This window comes from Pocillopora damicornis, chromosome 1 (genome assembly GCF_964200805.1).
Source record: "Pocillopora damicornis chromosome 1, jaPocDami1.2, whole genome shotgun sequence".
Lineage (NCBI taxonomy): Eukaryota > Metazoa > Cnidaria > Anthozoa > Scleractinia > Pocilloporidae > Pocillopora > Pocillopora damicornis.
The window spans coordinates 32510413-32529981 of NC_142670.1; the positions used below are offsets into that span (position 1 = coordinate 32510413).

General features: G+C 36.0%; 2 protein-coding genes across 3 annotated transcripts in view; both read right to left on the bottom strand.

Annotated features, from left to right (window-relative positions):
* LOC149053356 (uromodulin-like) overlaps positions 1–11706 on the bottom strand; it is a 272818-nt gene extending 261112 nt beyond the window's left edge. Inside the window, exons 1-6 of one of the 2 annotated variants that reach the window (XM_089190174.1) lie at positions 11488–11706; positions 9672–9937; positions 9229–9346; positions 8792–8911; positions 6851–6970; positions 1424–1797 (exon numbers count right to left, since the gene is read on the bottom strand). In XM_089190174.1, coding sequence (XP_089046300.1) covers positions 1424–1797; positions 6851–6970; positions 8792–8911; positions 9229–9346; positions 9672–9937; positions 11488–11557 — 1068 coding nt within the window. In that variant the 5' untranslated portion in view covers positions 11558–11706. Of the gene's footprint in view, positions 1–1423; positions 1798–6850; positions 6971–8791; positions 8912–9228; positions 9347–9671; positions 9938–11487 lie in introns of those variants that run through there. The other variant, XM_089190165.1, reaches the window with a different exon arrangement.
* A 6203-nt stretch (positions 11707–17909) lies between these two features.
* LOC149053370 (uncharacterized) overlaps positions 17910–19569 on the bottom strand; it is a 76239-nt gene continuing 74579 nt past the window's right edge. The window contains exons 5-6 of the mRNA XM_089182850.1: positions 19025–19159; positions 17910–18280 (exon numbers count right to left, since the gene is read on the bottom strand). Of these exons, the coding sequence (XP_089038976.1) occupies positions 17910–18280; positions 19025–19159 (506 nt within the window). The remainder of the gene's footprint in view (positions 18281–19024; positions 19160–19569) is intronic.

A 19569-nucleotide genomic window follows, 5' to 3' on the forward strand; every position in this document is an offset into this window, starting at 1 on the left:
GATAACATACACGATGTCCTTCTATTTACACCACTCAAGAATCTGAGCCACAATTGACCTAGCTCATATAAGTTTGCTTTAAAAAGTCCACCGACGATTTTTCTATATTTTGATTCGTTGTTAATAAACTCGCATCGCTTTGCCTCATTTGCTTTGTGTTCAGGTCTTTTCTTGTAAACAAGAGACACTTGAACATCAAATGATTGGAAGACTAATCTCAGCTAGAATATTGAAATCTCAGGCAGTAGCCTTTGGGGGTTATGGTGGGGGTGGGTTTCTTTTCTACGCTTATTATTTTTCGTAGGATTCTTTGAATATGTTTGCATTATGAAAAAGGAAAACTTCACAGTGAGAAACTATGATTTTGATTTCAAATCTAAAATTCCTGTAAAATATTTTTGGTGATCTACTTAAACGGTGTAAAAAGTTATTTACAACTTTTGTTTACCTAAGCTACTCTAAATACTTGTTTTTAACACATCGCAGTTCTGAATACCTTTCTTTTAGCGTGTAAGTGTGATGGGCAAACATTAACCGTTGTAAAACAGGTCAACTTTTAAAAGCTACATGCAGCTTTTAAACTTAATAATACAAGCATAAGTTGCACTCGCCCTACGGCTTCATGCAATTTTGTTGGTCGTTGAAAATTTTCTCGTTCTGTTTTATCCCAAATTACACTGGAAACACGTGATTACCTGTATAAAATTATTTTAACAAATTTCGTCAGGAATGAATGAAGTGCCCGTGCGCTTAGTTAAATAAGCTGTATAGGGACACTTTGAAGCCATTGCGTAAAGATCTTTAACTTGGATTCAAAATAAGCGTGAGATGTAAGCGATACAATAATTTCAAATGAATTCTGGTCGATTCGGACACATTTAACACACGGTTACGCAGGCTAAACCATTAAATTTTGCTTACTGTGTCTGGAAATTGGTTCAACGTTTAAAATTCTGAGTTACTATTATTACGTTAACTTTACGTAATTTCATAGGACATCGGATTTTGACTGTCATCACTTTTTTTTCTACGCCTATAGCGAAAGATAGCGCCTGTTTATATTCAACTGACCAACGCTAAAATAATCATGGCTTATAATTACAGCAAAAGAAGGATGAAAAAAACGAAAAAAAGACATAAAGGCCCGAAAGCCATAAGCTTGAGAGTTTGTGTCTTGCAGATTTTAGTTGAAGAATACTTTAAAGATCCTTCGGGCAATTCTCTCTTCAATGACAAAGGCTATCCGATGAGAATCATCATTCTAATGAAATAAATACTTGTTTGCCACCAAAGTTAAAATCTGCTGATAATGTTGACGATAGAGAAGAATGGTTGAATACGTCGCATGTCAAAACCTTGTACACATGTATCTACAGAGCGATTTGTGAGTTCTCTTTCTACGCGAAGCATATTTGCTTTACATTCAGTCTGTACCACAATAGCGTGAGTTACAACTAGGTGGGTTTTTAAGTTTGTAGATAAAGTAGGATCCACAGTTTTTTACAAAAAACATTCTTGTGTATCGGCAACCAGTAGAGCGATCACTAAAGCAGACCTTCCTGAAAACTTCACCATCTTCCACTGTAGGATGAGCACCATCCAACCAGCCTGACCAGTGTGTACCACATCTGTATGCTGGCACACGTGTTGTGGGCATTTTTGTTCCTGCAGCTCCCACAAAACGATACCATCCCGTGGAGAGTAAGTCGTCACATAAGGCTGGTTTGTGTATCGGTGTTACGTAACTGCTCTTTCTCTTGGCATCACTCAGGTTTTGATAATTATGACATGGGTCGGCTAGTAAATGAAATAAACATTATAAAAAGGTTATAGTAACAAAGGTTACATTTTTTGCTGACATTTTTCAAGTCAATCAGTTCGACATCAACTAGATGGGACTAATGTTTTACAAGAACAACTATGCGTTAAGTAAAATTTAAAGAAGAATTTGGATTGGACAGTGATGATGCAAATAGGAACTAAAATGAAATGATAGCATTATATAGAGTTATGTGAACTCTTGCTTTAATCGCCCATCAAAGCCCTTTAGTTGTTTGTACCTCAACTGGAAGCTACCAAATGCGTTTAAGACATTTTTGATCTTCAGTTCCCAAACAACGATACCAGCCAAGAGGTATTTGGTAGTAACACAATTAAGTCCCAGGAGTGTGCAATGACTCTCTGTCTATTAGCACCATCCAATTATTTATAATCATAACGCGAATGAATGAGTTGCCAGTAATCAGATCCTTGCGTTTGCACAAAGATTTCCTAAGCAATTACTTTAATTTCTTTTTTTTTAGAGGGCACGGTAACGAATCCTGCAATCTGATTGGTTCTTTACCCGGTCAGTATTTTCCTATCTCTGCCCACGGGCCACGGTAACGCTTTCGTGAGTCGCTGAGTACAGCTCAAATTTCGTTGCCATTTTTCATAAATATACCTCGTTTTTCCCGCTGGGCAGTATTTTTAAGCAAATACATCGGTCACTACCTCAAGCCGACTTATGAATCCTCTCTTTTCTCTCTCTCTCAAATCACTGACAAAAAAATATTGGTTTCAGAATGAATTTGTATAGGCAATAGTGTCATTACGTTGGCTGACAAGCGGCCTAAAAACCGTCTGCAATCGATTTTAATCATTCCCAAAAAGTACATAGAAAGTTAAAACGTGAGGTATTTGGTTACAGGTAAACTGAACAATGGAACTTTCATTCAATTAATGTCTGAATTTTCTCAAACAATTTGTTCGTAGTGAAAGAACGAGCGAAGTTTTAATTTCAGTTCGACAATAAATATACGCTCTCGGTGAGTCTTTCAAAGTCCGTTCAATTTGGACATTTGGACCATAAATTGCACAACAGAAACTGAAGGAATTTATTGAGAAAAGGCCGCGTTAAATCCCCTTGTGTCTCGTTGGAGTGTGCGGTTCGAATTTCGTTTTTGTGGAGGAAAGACCAGATTTACATACGCCGTTGCAGCAAACAAACGAGCAAACTCTCACAACTTCAAAATAAAAAATTTGAATTTACTCACAATTACTTTCCTGGCCGTTTACTTAATGAACAGAGGTAAATCTTCGTACATGAATGAATCGTCGATGAGAGTGAATAATACTTTCCGTTATATCATTGATTGTTTTTGAAGAAAACATTGTCGCGACAGTCCTTGCCAAACTAGTTCCGTTGTTTTTCAAATCTTCTTGCGCTTTTTTTTTCTTACGCGCTCTCTAATTGGCATGTGTCAGATTGTGACAGATACTTGTAAAAATGATGTTTCAAACTTTGTTTGGAAGCCTTTTAAATCACCTTTATTTACGCAAGTGAAAATGTTTCAGTGAAGCATCTCTCCTTAATTTGTATCACCTTTACTTTAACTACCATTTAATCGCTCAGAAATTGTTCAGTTTATGGAAGATCTTGTCGTATTTATAGCCCTAAATCATTGGGGTTCTTTCAGAATGTGTTTCGTTAAGTTAAAAAAAAAAAAATTTGTTTACCGGCTAAGGGTCGGTCCGTATGGTGAAAAACTGTGACCTCGGCCAGCATTTTCAAGACCTCGGTCACAGTTTTTTACCATATCGACCGACCCTTAGCCGGCAAATAACAGCTATGTATCGCGATATTATTCAATGCCCAAACACACCATTTCGATCTCCTGCTGCTTCAAGGTAGCGTTGTAGCGCTCTTTTGTATTACCAAGCCAAGAAAAAAGCTAGAAGCTATAAGTAGACTTGACACACGTAAACAAAACTGAAAAGGCTAATATGTCTAAATTTCGAGACCAGAACACGATGTCAATTTCACAATAAACCGTGCGCATGGTGAAAAGTCAATCGGCTCATTCTAATTCATATTTCATGGTTGTTCAAACAAAACTTACGCTTCCCTTGAATCAACATTACCCAATCCAATTACGATAAAGCAGCGGCAAAAAAAAAGCGGTGATCTCTCTTCGTAAACGTTTCTTTGGACCTCAAAACAGCCTTTCGCCATACATTTATTTCTAGAGAGTTGTAATTTTTACCCCGTTGCGTTCCCAGAAATCTTTGCGAAAACACAAGGATCCGATTGCTGGCAACTCATTCATCGGTTTGCATAAGTCAAATAAGGATCATAGCTGCTATTATTATTATTATTATTATTAGGGAATCTTTAAAGCTTTGGGATTCTTGAAGGTTTTTTAGTTCCACGGAGAGTTTCATGTCTGCATCGTGTAAAAGTTCGTGTATGGTTGTTAAATCATTTAAAACATAATCAAAAAATTATTCGTTTTTGTGCACAAGGTAGCATAAAAGTATGCTTCCTCGATGTGAATTTCGGAGGAAAGTCAACTCGTAGGAATTTACTGCTACTTTCAACGCGGGAAACGAAATAAAAATTTCATCGCCTTCATGAAAAACCGCTGCTTATATTACGAGTCATGAGTGAAAGCGGCTGAATGGTGCGGCGCTGGAGTCAATTATGTCATGAATATTCCGGAAAGAGATTAAATTCGCCTGTGCAGTTTTGTTCATTTCCAGCATATCCAGGGTGACATTCATATACATGTGATCCAAGGGTGTTCATGCATGTAGCATTCACGTGATAGGAATGATTTCCTCTACACTCGTTAATAGAGTGGTTTAGCAAGAGGACTGGAACGTCATTTCAGAACGGTGCGCGCAGCAAAAATGCCGAGAAAAAACTGGGTCGAGAACACCGTCGCGTTGTGTTGAAAAGTGACTTAGCAGTCGTTTCAACAAACCGTCCACGTTATATTTGTTCTTGAATATCCTAACCTTGGCTTTTTCGGATCATTATCAGCCTTGAATTTTCGGTTTCATAGACCACTTGAAGGACAACGAAATTATCCTCTTTGAGAGTGTAACGACAAGCACAAACCGAGGATAGTTTACTACAAGTGAGTTGTCAATATGAATCCACATGGGCGATTAAACTTTGAAATTAGTTCATTTCAGTTAAATCTCGAGTCTGCAGATTCATCTGTCAAATTTTGAAGCCCACTAAATATTTTTTTCTACGATTTGTATCGCTGTCATTTCGTTTCGTGCTTCTAGATTTCAGCACTACTGGTTTTTCTTCATAATTTTGTAAAGTATAATTTGGAATTGAAATCGTCGCCGTTTTTTCCCTTGTTTACTGAATATTCTTCTCAATCATGACAGTACACCTCTTTTAAGCAGGAGTCATGGCGAAACATGTAGTGATCAAGCGACCCAACGATGGAGTTGTTTACAATGAGTTCCCGTTTAACCATGAACGAATGAAATGCACTCAAACTAGTCACCAACGAAACGGTTAGACTGAGGAATCAGACTTCGTTCCCGTTTTATTTTGTTTTTTTTTTTTTTATTTAATTCTTTTAACGAATAAAGTCGTTGAAGACTGAATCAAATTAATAGATTTAGAAAACCGTGCCGAAATCAAGTTGATTGTTATTTTCTTTCGTAGATGACTTTCTTGTCTAAGTTTTCACCGGCGCTGATCAAAACTAAAGACATAAAAAAGTGCAGCCTGAGCTATTCTCAAATTTTTTTTATCTCTTACTTCGATTCGCAGCACAATTTTTAATCACGGTTAAAACGACAATGACAACAAATAATACTGAATAATATGGCAGGTAACTTTCGTGTTGTTTCATTTTGATAAACTTCAACATGAAGCAAGTTTAATTTATTGATGAATTAATTCACGATAAAATTAACAGCGCCCGTTCTTAGACTTTTCATATATGGTTTAAGAAATGTATCAAAGAAAAACCCTAACGTTGCTTAAAGCCACGCTCAATTACAAAAGGTAACTAGGCCCTAAAATCTTAGATCGCTTGCTAACGATCGTGTTCCCTTTCGGGAATCCAGAATTAATGTGGCGGTAAATTTTCACAAACTCACCGAATAAAACAAAGAAAGGAACCTGGTTATATGGAAATGAGTTCTGAAATCATTCCAAACAGCATTATCTCGTTTATAAGTGCACAATTAACGCAAATCCTAGGCGTTTTGATCTCGACGGGAAATCAGCGAAATGTCATCTTGAACTTGATGGGGAGAACGGCAACGCTAACACTGGAAGTCGAAATAGAGTCGTGTCCAGATTATCCGCGCGCTTTCCTGTTCTGAAATGACGTTCCCGTCCTCTTGCTAAACCACTCTAATATCTGAGAAACCGTAAATACATTTTGCACTTTATTTTTGTCGTCTAACGTTTTGTAAATACTTTAATCATTTCAGATAATAAGAGAAAGCTTTCTCTTTCTTTTTCTTTAACGAGCTTGAAATTTGAAACGTGCAACTTAGATGTTATATTCTCCTTTCCAATGTTCTTTTTTATATCTCCTAACATCAAGGCTCTGAGACAAACCGGAAGTAGATCATGGCAACTCCATGCATAAGCATGTATGGGTAATGCTGCTTAAAAAAACAAAACTTAGCACTGGTAGGACGATAGTTGCTGCTAAAATCGCTTTATTTAATGCTATGGATCCACAGATATAGCGTGCAAGTTATTATTGGTCTGTTATTCACTCACTCGATTGTAGATAGCAATTGCTTAAACGTACCTACAGTGTTTTTAGGCGAAAAAGAATTAAATATTGTAACTCGCATGTCTTTAAATACTTTAAGGCCTTGAGACTAAAGCAGTGATGTTGGAGATCCAGATAAACTCACCAGGATCCGAATTTGAGCTCCTTCTTTCTCAGACAATGCATTAAAGGACAGCTGTAGGCAGACGTAAGGCACAACCGGTATCGTTTACATATGAGAAACTAATAATATGGCCGCCTCAGCAGCTTCAGGTTATATTCGAGCAGAAATATTCTAAATATTATAGCAAAGAGATTAAATTCACCTGTGCAGCTTTGACCATTTCGATTAAATCCAGGGTAGCATTCACAAAGATAGGATCCATTGGTGTTCGTGCAGGTAGCATTCACGTGACAAGAGTGATTTCCTTTACATTCGTCAATATCTGAGGAAACCACATATATATTTGCACTTCATCATGTTTGCCAATTTAAAATTAAGCGGACTCTCAGTCGAGTGATTACTTTGATAATCATACAAAACAAGACAGTTTTTTTCTCTTTTTGTGTTCCACGAATTAGATATTTGAAACGTATATTTTATCACGAGTATTTCAGTTTATCAAGCTATCGGCTCTGAAACAACTGGCTTGTTCCTGCTGCTCCCACAAAACGTACCATCCCTTGGGGGATAGGTCGTTACAAAAAACTGGACCAAATTGCGGTGTAGCGTTACTACTCTTAATATTGGCATCACCCAGGTTTTGATAGTTATAGCAGATAATTTAGTGGTAACAACTGAGTTGAAAACGTAAATTTGCCACAGTAAAGGGTAAAAAAGCTGACGTTTCGAACGTTAGCCCTTCCTCAATCACTGATAGCATTACAAAGAGTCATGTTTCCTTTTGCTTTAATCGCTCATTTAAGTGTGAGTTTATGTACCTCTACTATATGCTACCAAATGCGTTTAAGACAGTTTTGATTCTCAGCTCCCGCACAACGATGCCAGCCCCGAGGTATTCGGTAGTAACACAATTATTTCCCAGGAGTGTGTAATTTCTCTCTGCCTCCTAAAGGTTTCCTTTCGTTCTATGAAAAGGGTCAGATAAGGTCAGAGAAAAATATACAATCCCTTCAGGACTCAACCTGCCATTTCTTTAAGATTTTTTTCCTTCCCCATTATTTTTCTTACCTTATCAACTGAGTTGATAATGCAAATTGGCCTCTGTAAAGAGTTTCAAAGCTGACGTTTCGAGCATTCGCTGCAACACTCTTTACGGTGGCCAATTTACCTCATCAACTCAGTTGATAATACTAAATTACCCTGTTACACTCTCCCACCGACGCAGCACCGCAGTTTTTGTAGAACCTTAATTTATCGCTCTTTCTCTCAGTTTACTGGCGATATAATCCACGCTGGATTTTGTGAGAACGAGCTGGAGGCGGTTGATCTACTTTTTTTTCGAATGGTTTCCCAACATCTGAAGACGTTTACTACGCTGGTAAACCGATAGAAAGTGCGGTCTGTTACTTTATTATAATAGAGTTCGGATATAACGCGCGCTGTCATTGGTTGAAAGAGCGTGCTCTATGAGAGTATAGAGCATAGAGATGAGCTACAGCTGTCACGCAATCTGCCAATTGTACTATGTTCGACCTTTTCTGGGACTTCTTTTTAGCTTTTCTCCGATAATTGAAAGTGAAATTTCGGAACTGAAGCGAGCCGGCAAGTAGCAACAGAAGAATCAAACAAAGGTTTGTAAACATATCAGGCGCCGTAATTTACGTTATTAAAACAACAATTGACGGCGGTGTAAAACAATTCATCTGGGATCGTACTTTCTAGCAATGCCGATTACTATGGTGTTCAAGTTGCTCTTTTCCAGCCAGGTTCGGAAGGGCTTTTCAATAAAGTTCGGATATAACGCACGCTGCTATTGGTTAAAAGAGCTTGCTTCATCAGAAAATGTACTATGTTCGACCATTTCCCGGACTTCTCTCAACCTTTTTTCGTTAATTAAAAGTGAAATTTCGGAACACGGGAGCCGGCAAGTAGCAGCAGAAAATCCTAATTAAGGTTTCTAAACATGCCAAGCGCCGTAATTCACGTGATAATAAAGTGAGCAAAGACAAATATCCTCCCCGACTACGTCTCGTGTTTCTCTCTAAACTTCTTTCTGTTCTAGCCGCTTTCTGCGTGCTTTACAACAGGAAAGAGCACAGCCAAGGCCTCTCTATTATTCAAACAAAAATCTTTTAAAATCTACCTGTGCAATTTTGTCCGTTTCCAGTATATCCAGGCTGACAATCGCATACGTGTGATCCAATGGTGTTGGTGCAGTTTGCACTTTCGTGACAAGCGTGGTTTCCTTTACATTCGTCAACGTCTATTAAATCAAGTTTAAAAAACCCAAAATGGGCCATCAAAATTATGCAAAAATTGCCGCTCATAAGCAATTACGGTGTTAAAGAGTGCAAACCATAACTGTTTTCACCATTTTGCTAACGAGAGCGAGCGAAGAACACAATACACACGTTCATTAAGCTATACTAAGATATGTTATTTTGGAAAAATTCAGCTCAATATACAATGACACAAATTCACGCCACTTTCACCAGCTAAGGGAAAGTTGTCATACCAGCATTGAAAATCAGGAAAAAGTCTCACATATACGTCATTTCAAGTGTTGACTCAGACTCGTACCCGTTTCACAAAGTTCTCCCTTAAATCCAGGAGGACACAAGCACCGATATCCCTTGAGTGTAAATCCAGACTGGCAAGTCGCTTTATTTTGGCACTGGAAACTCTTGTCACAAGCGTTCTGAAGGAGAAAAAAAAATAGCGAAAGAAAGATGGAGAGATTAAATGAAAGAAGAAACACTTCTTCCCTTGTGAATTAGTTTGGCCTTAATTATTGTTTCCTTCATAAGTTCCTTTTTTTACTTGTAGTTTTTTTCCTCTTTTTTTTTTTTTTTTTTTTTTACTTCTCGTTGTACTTGAAAAGTATGAATAAAATATTTTTGCTGTTGTGTTGTTGTTAAAACAAAATACCAAATGATCGAATACACACAAATTTGCATAAACATTCCTCATTGTTTTTATATTATTCCAAGGCGAAAATTTCGAAAAATCGATTTATAACTCACCTTCGAGCCACGATAATAAAAATTGGCATCAGTTTTCAAGTCACTGTCATATTTCAGATGCGTGGCGTTATTTAGTTCACAGATGTTAACTGTTTTATTATTGTCAGGATCTTTTTTGAAGTTAAGACTGACACAATTATCGTTCAGGTAGCATAAAAGCTCACAATCATCAAAGTTCTTGACTTTTCTTGTTTCGATTATATGGTTTACCAGTCGTCTTTCAGCAAAGAAGTAGTAGTCCGGAAACACCATTGCACGCTCTCGCTCTAAAATAGGCAAATTGAAATATGATTATAGTACATACTTTCCGTCGAAAAAAAAATGACATTTTGAAAAAAAAAGTTCTAAGAGCCAAAATTCTCGGAACTCAGCAATTTGTTAGGGCAAATACTTCGAGAACGTAAGTCAAACAAAGAATTGATGAGAAAAAAAATAATTCGTTAAATGTATCTTAAAACTTTGTAAATTTCTTCGCCGTTTTCTACAACTTAAATAATAACTTAAAACTACCTTAATTTGAGTATTTGAGTGTTTTTGAGGTACGGAAACTTGACGGAAAACATTTAATGTTTTACATGAATTTGGGAATACAAGAAGCTGCGCCAATTTTACCTGAGCCTATAATACCGATAGGAAAGGCGAACTCATGAAATAGCCCGTGAAATTTTAACTAGGAAGTTAATCGGTGTTTGCATTTTTTGATGTGGTTGTCATCAGTGCAATGGAGGTGCCTCGCATGTGTCCTCGCGTCCTGTTCGCACCTTCCCTTTTGACCTTATCACTTTAAATCACTTTGCACATATATTTCATTTTTTTTCTTGGCTGTTTAATTTGCTGTATTTAACATGTGTAATGGTCAATAAATCTGTTTAAAAAAAAAAAAAAAAACTTAATTTGAATTCTCATATAGGGATCGTTAAAACTTTGATCAGGAATGGTCTTCAAGGGCTTTTTTTTTCCTTTAAATAAACAGGTGCGTGACTATTCAGTGTTTATTAAAGGAATGTATAACGTACTGAAGAGGTCGCTTGTGGCTCTTTTCTTTGAACAGTTATCATTAACAGAGGAAATTCATGCAAACTGAAGCTAAAAAAAAATTCTTATCTTGCGTCAAAGAGCAGATTTATATTCGTTTTCGAAAGTTTTCGAAACGTACAAATCTAGAATGATATTTTTAATTTTTGACTTTTGCCAGCCAACGTAGGTTGTTATAATTGCTTAGCAATGGTCAATATAATAATCTCTTTATTTCCGTCATTTGATTTCTTAAAACAACTCATCGATCTGTTCATCGTTTTCATTCATTCATTTTTTTTTCTCATGACGAATAACCTCCACCCACACAACTTTTCTCCCGTTGAAAAATATAGATCATAGCATCAGAGTTTTAAGAACAATGAATAATATATATTTTAATAAATTTTAAATTTGGAAATATACAAACTTTCAAAATTAGACAAACCTTCTGTTCAATAAAGCTATTTTTTTGAGACATCCAATTAAAAAAGAAAAGTGCTCAGGTTGTTAGCTTTGAAATAACGAAATGTTATAAGCTCAGTGCATCAAGTGTTGCGAACTAGCCCAAAAAAAAAAAAATATATATATATATATATATATATATATATATATATATATATATATATATATACATATATACGTACGTATTGAGCACTGTTCCACGCGAAAATCGACTTGCAGACTTCCTATATATACATATATATATATATGAATAGGTAATAAAGAGTGATGGGAATAAGATAACACGCGCTGAAGTATGAAGAAAGCGATAGAAAATTATTCGCAGTTTGCAACTCACCTTTACCAGACGTCAAGTAAGCTATCGATGCAGTCCAGACTGCCAATGTTAGTAACGCTGAAAATTCCATGCTTTCTCAAGACAAGGGAGCTCAATATTGATGCTTTTAGTATCCCACAAATTTCGAGTCGACCACCTGCATTCAATAGTAGATTAAGTAGTAGAAACCGACCTTTCTGTATTGAAAATGGTATGTTAACAAAGTTAATAGCTGTCAGTCTGGACCTAATGAAGTTTTTGAAGCAATTAAAATACGTGAGCACGCGTTTTAATGTCTGCCATATAAACGCATTTTCGATGTCTTCCGTTTTGCTACATGGAAAGACTTTAGCTTTGGCAAATTACGGTTCTATCGGTGTTAACCTACAGTTAGACCCAGGGATTTGGCCATACAAATTTTTATAACTTTAACTTCAATTTCTCCATAACTATGATCAATTGAGTGCGTTTAAGACATCAACATTAAAAACGTAGATGAAGATACTCCGATAATACAGTTACATAATAAGTAAGTAATTTAGTTTTAACAATTAAGTTGAAAATGTAAATTGGATTTCGTAAAGAGTGAAAAAGCTGCCGTATCGAGCGTTAGCCCTTCGTCAGAGCGATTGACTTTTCAAAGTCGCAAAGAATATTATATTTAAGCAGGCGATAAATTGAGTCGTGATTTTTGTTTGTTTGTTTGTTTGTCTGTTGGTTTTTTTTTTAGCAATTATGTATGGACCAAAACGTTGGAATAAAGTTCGTGTGGAAATATTTTTCAACGATCAGTGGCGCCTGGAAGCGAAGTAAGTACATGCATATGAAGAATTATGAAATTAATATTCGAGGAAATGCAGAATATTGTGATGAAACTTTCAATATGTACCCTAAGAAGCATCATGTATGTTATTTTCTTCATCCTGAATCTTGCATCTTACACTTAACAAAGGGTAAATTATGATTTACCTGATTTTGCAACTCATGGTTTTATTACAATTTAAATCGAAGTGATTAACCTGAGTTTGCTATTTGGGTGGAACATGAAGTTTGCTCGTATCATTTTTGTTTCACTTGACCAGGGTTGCGATCGTTATTTTTTGCACAGCATAAAGGCTATGGGAACGCATGGCGCGAACGTTTTGACCCTGTGCCCATAAAATTAGCCAAAACCAATTGGATATACCTGGAGCTGTCTCTACGCAATTCTCTTTTGCTGAATCTTTTTGTATTTACTGTTTCCTGCTGTCATTTATTGTTCATTCATTTTACTTTTCTAAAGAATAAGCTCATGATAGTGGAATACAAAGGCGCGTTGGATGTGATTAGTAAAATTCTCAGGTAAGGTGGATCTTGATATGAGAACTAAATTTTTTTAGTACGTTATAGACTAGCTTTTCATCTCTAGTCTCAAATCCATCTACATCAAAGGGAGGTACATGTATTGCCTGTTTGAAACAATTTGACAGAGAACTATACCGAGATTGGATGAGACCTGAGCCCAGCTTGTTTTCGTGCTGGATCCAATTTCCGGATTGACCTAAAATAACAATGATAATTATAATAATAATCATCATCTTCATCATTATCATCATCATCATCATTATCACCATCATCATCATCATCAACTTTATTTAACGAGGGCTAGACAAAGCGGTAAATTTACTGAATAACCAGTGGCCCTCGGTAAATAGAACAAATTAAAAAACTAATGGTATTACATAAAAACATTAAGGACGAACTGTATAAGTAGCTATTTAAATAAAACTATAATTTAAAAGTTAAAAAACTGTCTTACTAGTAAATTAAAACAGAGTAAAGATAAGGCCGGTTAATAAAATAATCTAATTCTTTACAACTATTCACAAAATGTTCTAATATGGATTTCTGGAGGCATATAAGATTCTATTTGTTTTTTATCTCGCTGGGGATTTTATTCCAGAGGCGGATAGTCGATACTGTGAAGGACCTCCCTCCCTCTGACTCCCGCTTGAATCGGGGCTAGACAAGGTTCAATTGTCCATGTCTGCTCGTTCGTTCATTAACATCTGCATTTCTTATTACCACCTGAGTCATACAGGATGGGCAATCGCCAGAAATTCGCTTATATACCAAGATTGACTTATTTATTTTCGCTTCATCATAAAAAGGGGCCCAACTTAATTGTTTAAAAAGTTGAAGGCTGTTCGCTTTCGTATCAGCAACCTGAAACTTTCCGAATATTTTCTACAGAGTAGGATGTCCACACGCCTGAGGCATACAACATTGTCTGCTTGACCATTGCATTATAATAAAGTTTCCTTCGATCAAGAGGCAGCAAGTATTAAAGAAACATTAAAGAAGTAAACTATTCCAAAACCTTGCATCACGCAGGAAGTCGTGGAAAGTTGTAGAAAGTCGACAAAAAAAGGAAAATTTAAACTTTTCTCATTCTCTGCCCAAGATTTCAACATTTAAAGGTTTTCTGCTGTATTGCAAACTTAAAATTGGAGATCTGATAAAGACAGTGTTCATCATCAATTAACATATACTCTTTGAACAAATTACTAGAAAAAAGCGAGGAAAGGCTCACGTCGTGAATCTATCGATTTAAAAGATCCTTTCTCTGTTAGTCATAGAATTAGATATATTACCGTAGTTTCAACATCTTATCCCATTACATAGCTGCAAGGACACCAGTTTCAATGACCTCGGGAGAAGGGGATCATGCCATCTTAGTATTTTCGGAAATATTTTTTCCCAGAAAGGAATAAATATCATACTATTTCCAAGAAATCATTTGAAAATAAAATGTCTCACTCTCAGATTTTAACTTGCTAACGTCTAAGGAAACTGGCTTACCTTTTATGGCATGTAGCACGCTTCCTCCAGAGTTTTTACTGAGAAATAAAAACCCTCTGAAAACGATGCTGTCATCGGTGGTTGTTTCTTGTGACAGTAGTCACTGTCACAATAGTCAATATCTCTCATGCTCTTAATAATTAATTTCTTGTTCCTGTTTGTTGTTGAGAATAAAAATGCACTGTTTAAGTGTAACAGCTTGAAAAAAATTGGAATCTATTAAAAAATGTTGCAAATTTTTGGAATGGTATGAGTATCTAAAGCGTAACTTGTGGATAAATAAAACACAGATAATTTTCATAGAATCTTCATCAGCCTTAAGATAAAAAGCAAAGTTAGAGGCATCCCTATATGATGAAATGAAACGCACGCACTTCGTAGGAAAGAAAAATAACAAAATGGAATCACACTGTTTTGTCCCTGACAAAGCATGCATTTACTAGCGTCAAAAAGAAGTCCTGCATTCTTATTACATGGATGAAAAGAACCTCTGAACGTCCTTAATTAAATTGTGTTTTTTCTTTCATTTATATTGGAAGGTAATATTGCATACATGCTCGCGACATCATCAAAAATCAAGAACGACTATGCACATCATGACAACTTTGATTTCATGGTTTTGATAAGATAAAAATGACAAAAGTACTGTAACTTTATTATTTTTCCTTTTCTCCTTCCTTTCTAAAAATGCTACAAACCGGCTGAGAACGAAAATCAACAACTAAAAGATTTGCCACCGGCCGATTTTCGCCGTGTACTTGAAAGATTTCTTATGAGATGAGATGTCGATTTGGACACAATAAGAGAAATTTCATATCTACAAGCAGCCATGTAATTTGTGTTTATCATATAAACACAAAAGCCCTTTACTGACAAGAAAAGTCGACTTTATTAATGAATGAAAATAGAAGGATCGACAGTCCTAGAATAAGAATCGTATAGTGTGTTGACGCACTCAAAATGAAAACACGCGTTGAATCACTACAAAAACAAACAATGGGCCTAATTTGCAATATACAAAATTCATAGTTATTGAATTGCTCCTCAAATCTTTTAAGGTACACGGGAAAAATCGGACTGTGGCAAATCTTGTAGTTGTTGATTTTCGCTTGCGTGAAAATCGTCGCCAAGTAGCTTCGTTTCCGTATGCATTGAAACTTGAGTCCGAAATAAGTCCTTTAAAAAAATGCTTTAACGTTCAAATGGGCACCAAAAAAAGGTTAGGGAAACCCTACAATATGGATGAATTTCAAATGTCATGGAGGAACAATAGCTTTCACACTCTTTTGCTCTTTCCATTCACGGCGCGAAAGTTTTGATTCTGTGCCCATAAAATTAGCCAAAACCAATTGAATATATCTGGGTCTCTTTACGCAAGTTTTCTTTTTATGGTAAATCGTTCTATTTTCACTGTTTCCTGTTGCTATTTATTATGCATTATTTTACTTTTCTAAAGAATCATTAGACGATGGTGGAATACAAAGGCGCGTTGGATGTGATTAGTAAAACTTTCAAGTAATTTGGAACTTAATATGAGAACTTGACATATTTAGTTCGTTATAAACTAGCTTTCCATCTCTTGCTTCACATCCATCTTCATAAAAGGGAAACAATTTGACAGAAAACTGGACCGAAATTGGCGGAGAACTGGATCCAGTTTTCTGATTGACTTCCACTTAGAGCTAAGTGATCACGACCATGTTTTCATGTAATAGGTATTTTTTTTTTCTTGCCTCTTCTCACGGTGGTTTCTTTTCAAAATCTTAGGCACGTAGGGGTAAGAGAATTTTACAAAGGATTAATTCCCAGTGTCCACAAGTAAGGCAGAATATTAAGGATAAATTTGATGATACAAGTTGATTTCCTTGTTAGTTTTATGAGTCATACCGCAGTGTATAATTTGGAATCAGCCAAGAGGGCCTAGTGGGCTACCATCTTTAATATTAGGTCGCACTTTGTAAAGAAAAGGAGTTTGAAAGATGGAGCACCCCTTAAAGTGTTTGAACTTATTTGTACGTTCTAGTTTGCGAGAAACTGGGAAGAAGAGACAGGTGATAGATACATTAAGAGACCACAAAATTCGAAGTTAGTTTTATATAATAATTGTAATATCATTGTTTTCAATAGTTATATCTTGAAATATTGTGAAATATTTAAGACACTCATCCTTATCACAAGTTTTTGTGCTCCATAAGATGTGTTAGTGTAAGGTTTTCTGTTTTTTTTCCTTTTTTTTCTTTTTCTGTTCCTTACGTTACAATCTTTTTCAATAACTTCATTTTTACTGAATAGTTGTGATGTAAAGTTAAAACCACTTTTGATTGATTACTCTCTTTCTACTTTTCATGCATTTTTTGCGAAGTTGTTATTTTTCCCTGGTTACCGATATTGAGTCCACTGGAAAACGGTGAAGGCTACTTTTTCGCGATTGCTATCAAGTAAATTTGAAGAGTCTTTTCTGGTGTTCGTGTTGTGAAACTCAGCTGAAAATAGTCTGTTTAAGGTAAATGTATTTACAAAGAGGTACGCAGTTTCTGTTAAATGACGAGATAACAGACACGATGCCCTTCTATTTGTACCACTAAAGAAGCTGAGCCACAAAGTGACCCAGCTCATATCATTTTCCTTTGAAAAGACAGCCAACGATTTTTCTATATTTTGATATGTTGTCATAAAATCGCCTTGCTTTGCCCCATTTGCTTTGTGTTCAGGTCTCTTCTTGCAAATTAGAGACAAATGAACATCAGATGATTCAAAAGACTAGGCAATTTCATAGGATTCTTTGAATAAATTTGCAGGATAAAAAAGGAAAATTTCACAGTGAGAAACTATGATTTCGAAGCTCAAACATTCTTGTGAAAAATTGTTAGTGATGTACTTAAACGGTTTACAAAGTTGTTGGATAATGTGCCCGCGCCTTTAGTTAAATAAGCTGTATAGGGACTCTTTGAAGCCATCGCTTAAAGATCTTTAACTTAGATTTAGAATCAGTCAGATAGGTAAGCGATCCATTACGAATGAATCCTGGTCGATCGGACAAATTTGGCACACGGTTATAACATGCTAAACCATCGAATTTTGCTTACTGTGTGTCTGGGAATTGATTTAACTTCGCAAATTACAGAGCCACAATTATTACGTAAACTTTGTGCAGTGTCACAAGACATCAGATTTTGACTGTCATCACATTTTTTTTTCTACGCCCGTAACCTAAGAGAGTGCCTGCTTGTATTCCACTTACCTATGCTAAAATAACCATGATTGATGATTACAGCAATTGAAAGATGAAAAAAGCGAAAAAAAAAACATAAATAAAAGGCTCGAAAACCATAATCTTGAGAGTTTGTGTCCTGCATATTTTACTTAAAGATTACTTTGAGGATACTTCGGGCAACTCTCTTCGATGACATAGGCTATCTGATGAGAATTATCATTCTAATGAATTAAATACCTGTTTGCCACCATAGTTAAAATCTACTGTTAAGGTTTGCGATTGAGGAGAAAGATTAACTACGTCACATGTTAAAAAAAGACTTATACACATGTACCTACGGAGCGATTTATGAGACCTCTTGCCACTCAAAGTAATATTTGCTTCACATTTAGTCCGCACGGCAGTAGCGTGAGTTACAAGGTGGCTGTTGAAGTTTGTAGATGAAGTAGGATCCACAGTTTTTTACAACAATAGTTTTTGAGTATTTGCAACCAGTAGAGCGATCATTAAAGCAGACATTCCTGTTGACATTACCATCTTCTACAGTAGGATGAATACCATCCAACCAGCATGACCAGTCTGTGCCACATCTGTTTGCTGGCACACGAGATGTAGGCATTTTTGTTCCTGCAGCTCCCACAAAACGATACCATCCCCCGGTGAGTTGGTTCTCACACAACACTGGTCCAGATACCGGTGTAACGGAACTGCTCTTTCTATTAGCATCACTCAAGTTTTGATAGTCATAACATGGGTCGGCTATTAAATTAAATAAATATTACAAAAGTTTGTAGTATTAAAGATAACACTTTTTCGTTGTTGACATTTTTCAAGTCAATCAGTTCGAAAACAACCAGACAGGACTTGTGTTTTACAAGAACAAATTTCATGAGGTAAATTTTAAGAAGAGTTTACTTTGGAGAATGATGATGCACAAAAAAGCTAGAATGAAATGATAGCATTATAAAGAGTTGTGTTTCCTCTTGCTTTAATCGTCCATCAAAGCCTGAGTTGTTTTTACCCCACAGCTGAATGCTACCAAATGCATTTAAGACCTAACTGATCCTCAGTTCCCACACTACGATACCAGCTCAGAGGTATTCTGTGGTAACACAATTATTTCTCAGTTTGTAATCTGCCTATTAGCATCCTTCAACTATATATATATATATTCATAGCACAAATTGGCTTGTTAAAGTCAAACAAGTTTCATTAATCATAACTGTTATTGTTATAAGGGAAACTTTGAACGTTAGAGATTCTTTTAGAGGTTTTTCGAGTTTCCCGGAGAGTGTCATGTCTAAATCATGTAAACGTACGTTTAAGAGTTTTAAATCATTTAAAACATAATCAAAGGTTGATTCGTTTTGTGTAAAAGGGCGCGTAAAATCATGCTTTTTCGATGTGAATTTAGGATGAAAGTCAACTCTGAGCAATTTGCTGCTACATTCAAGGTGGGAAACAAATATAAACTTCATCGCCTTCATGAAAAATTAAACTAACCTTCACAATTAAAACCATCTCCAATAAGCGTAGGATTGCAAGAACAGTTGTATGAGCCTTGGGTATTAGTGCAAGATGCATTTGGATGGCATACGTTCATTTTAACGGCATAAGCCTTGCTGCATTCGTCAACGTCTGAGAGAGAACAACATAAACTTAAATTTTCCATGGGTTTACCGGTGCAATAAACGACAGGTTTTTGACCAATCAGGGCGCTCGTAGTATCTTGATTATTTTATTAAACTAAATGATGAACAATTTTCAACTTTTTCATTCAAATGTATCTTAAGCGTCAACGAAAACGTAGTTCCATGGATAATATCTTACATATCCATCCTGTGCAGAGGGCTTAAAGCCAAACGAGCGATTTTATTTTTATGCTTTTGAGAATCATTGTTGTAGAGTTCATTTAAAAGCAGAAAATCAATGTATCAGTCTCCAAAATTTGTCATTCAAAAGTCAGGAACATTACCTAAGACGTCCCTAACATGAGAAATGGCTGCTTAAATTTAAACGAGTTATGAGTGATCAATTATCTAATTTTC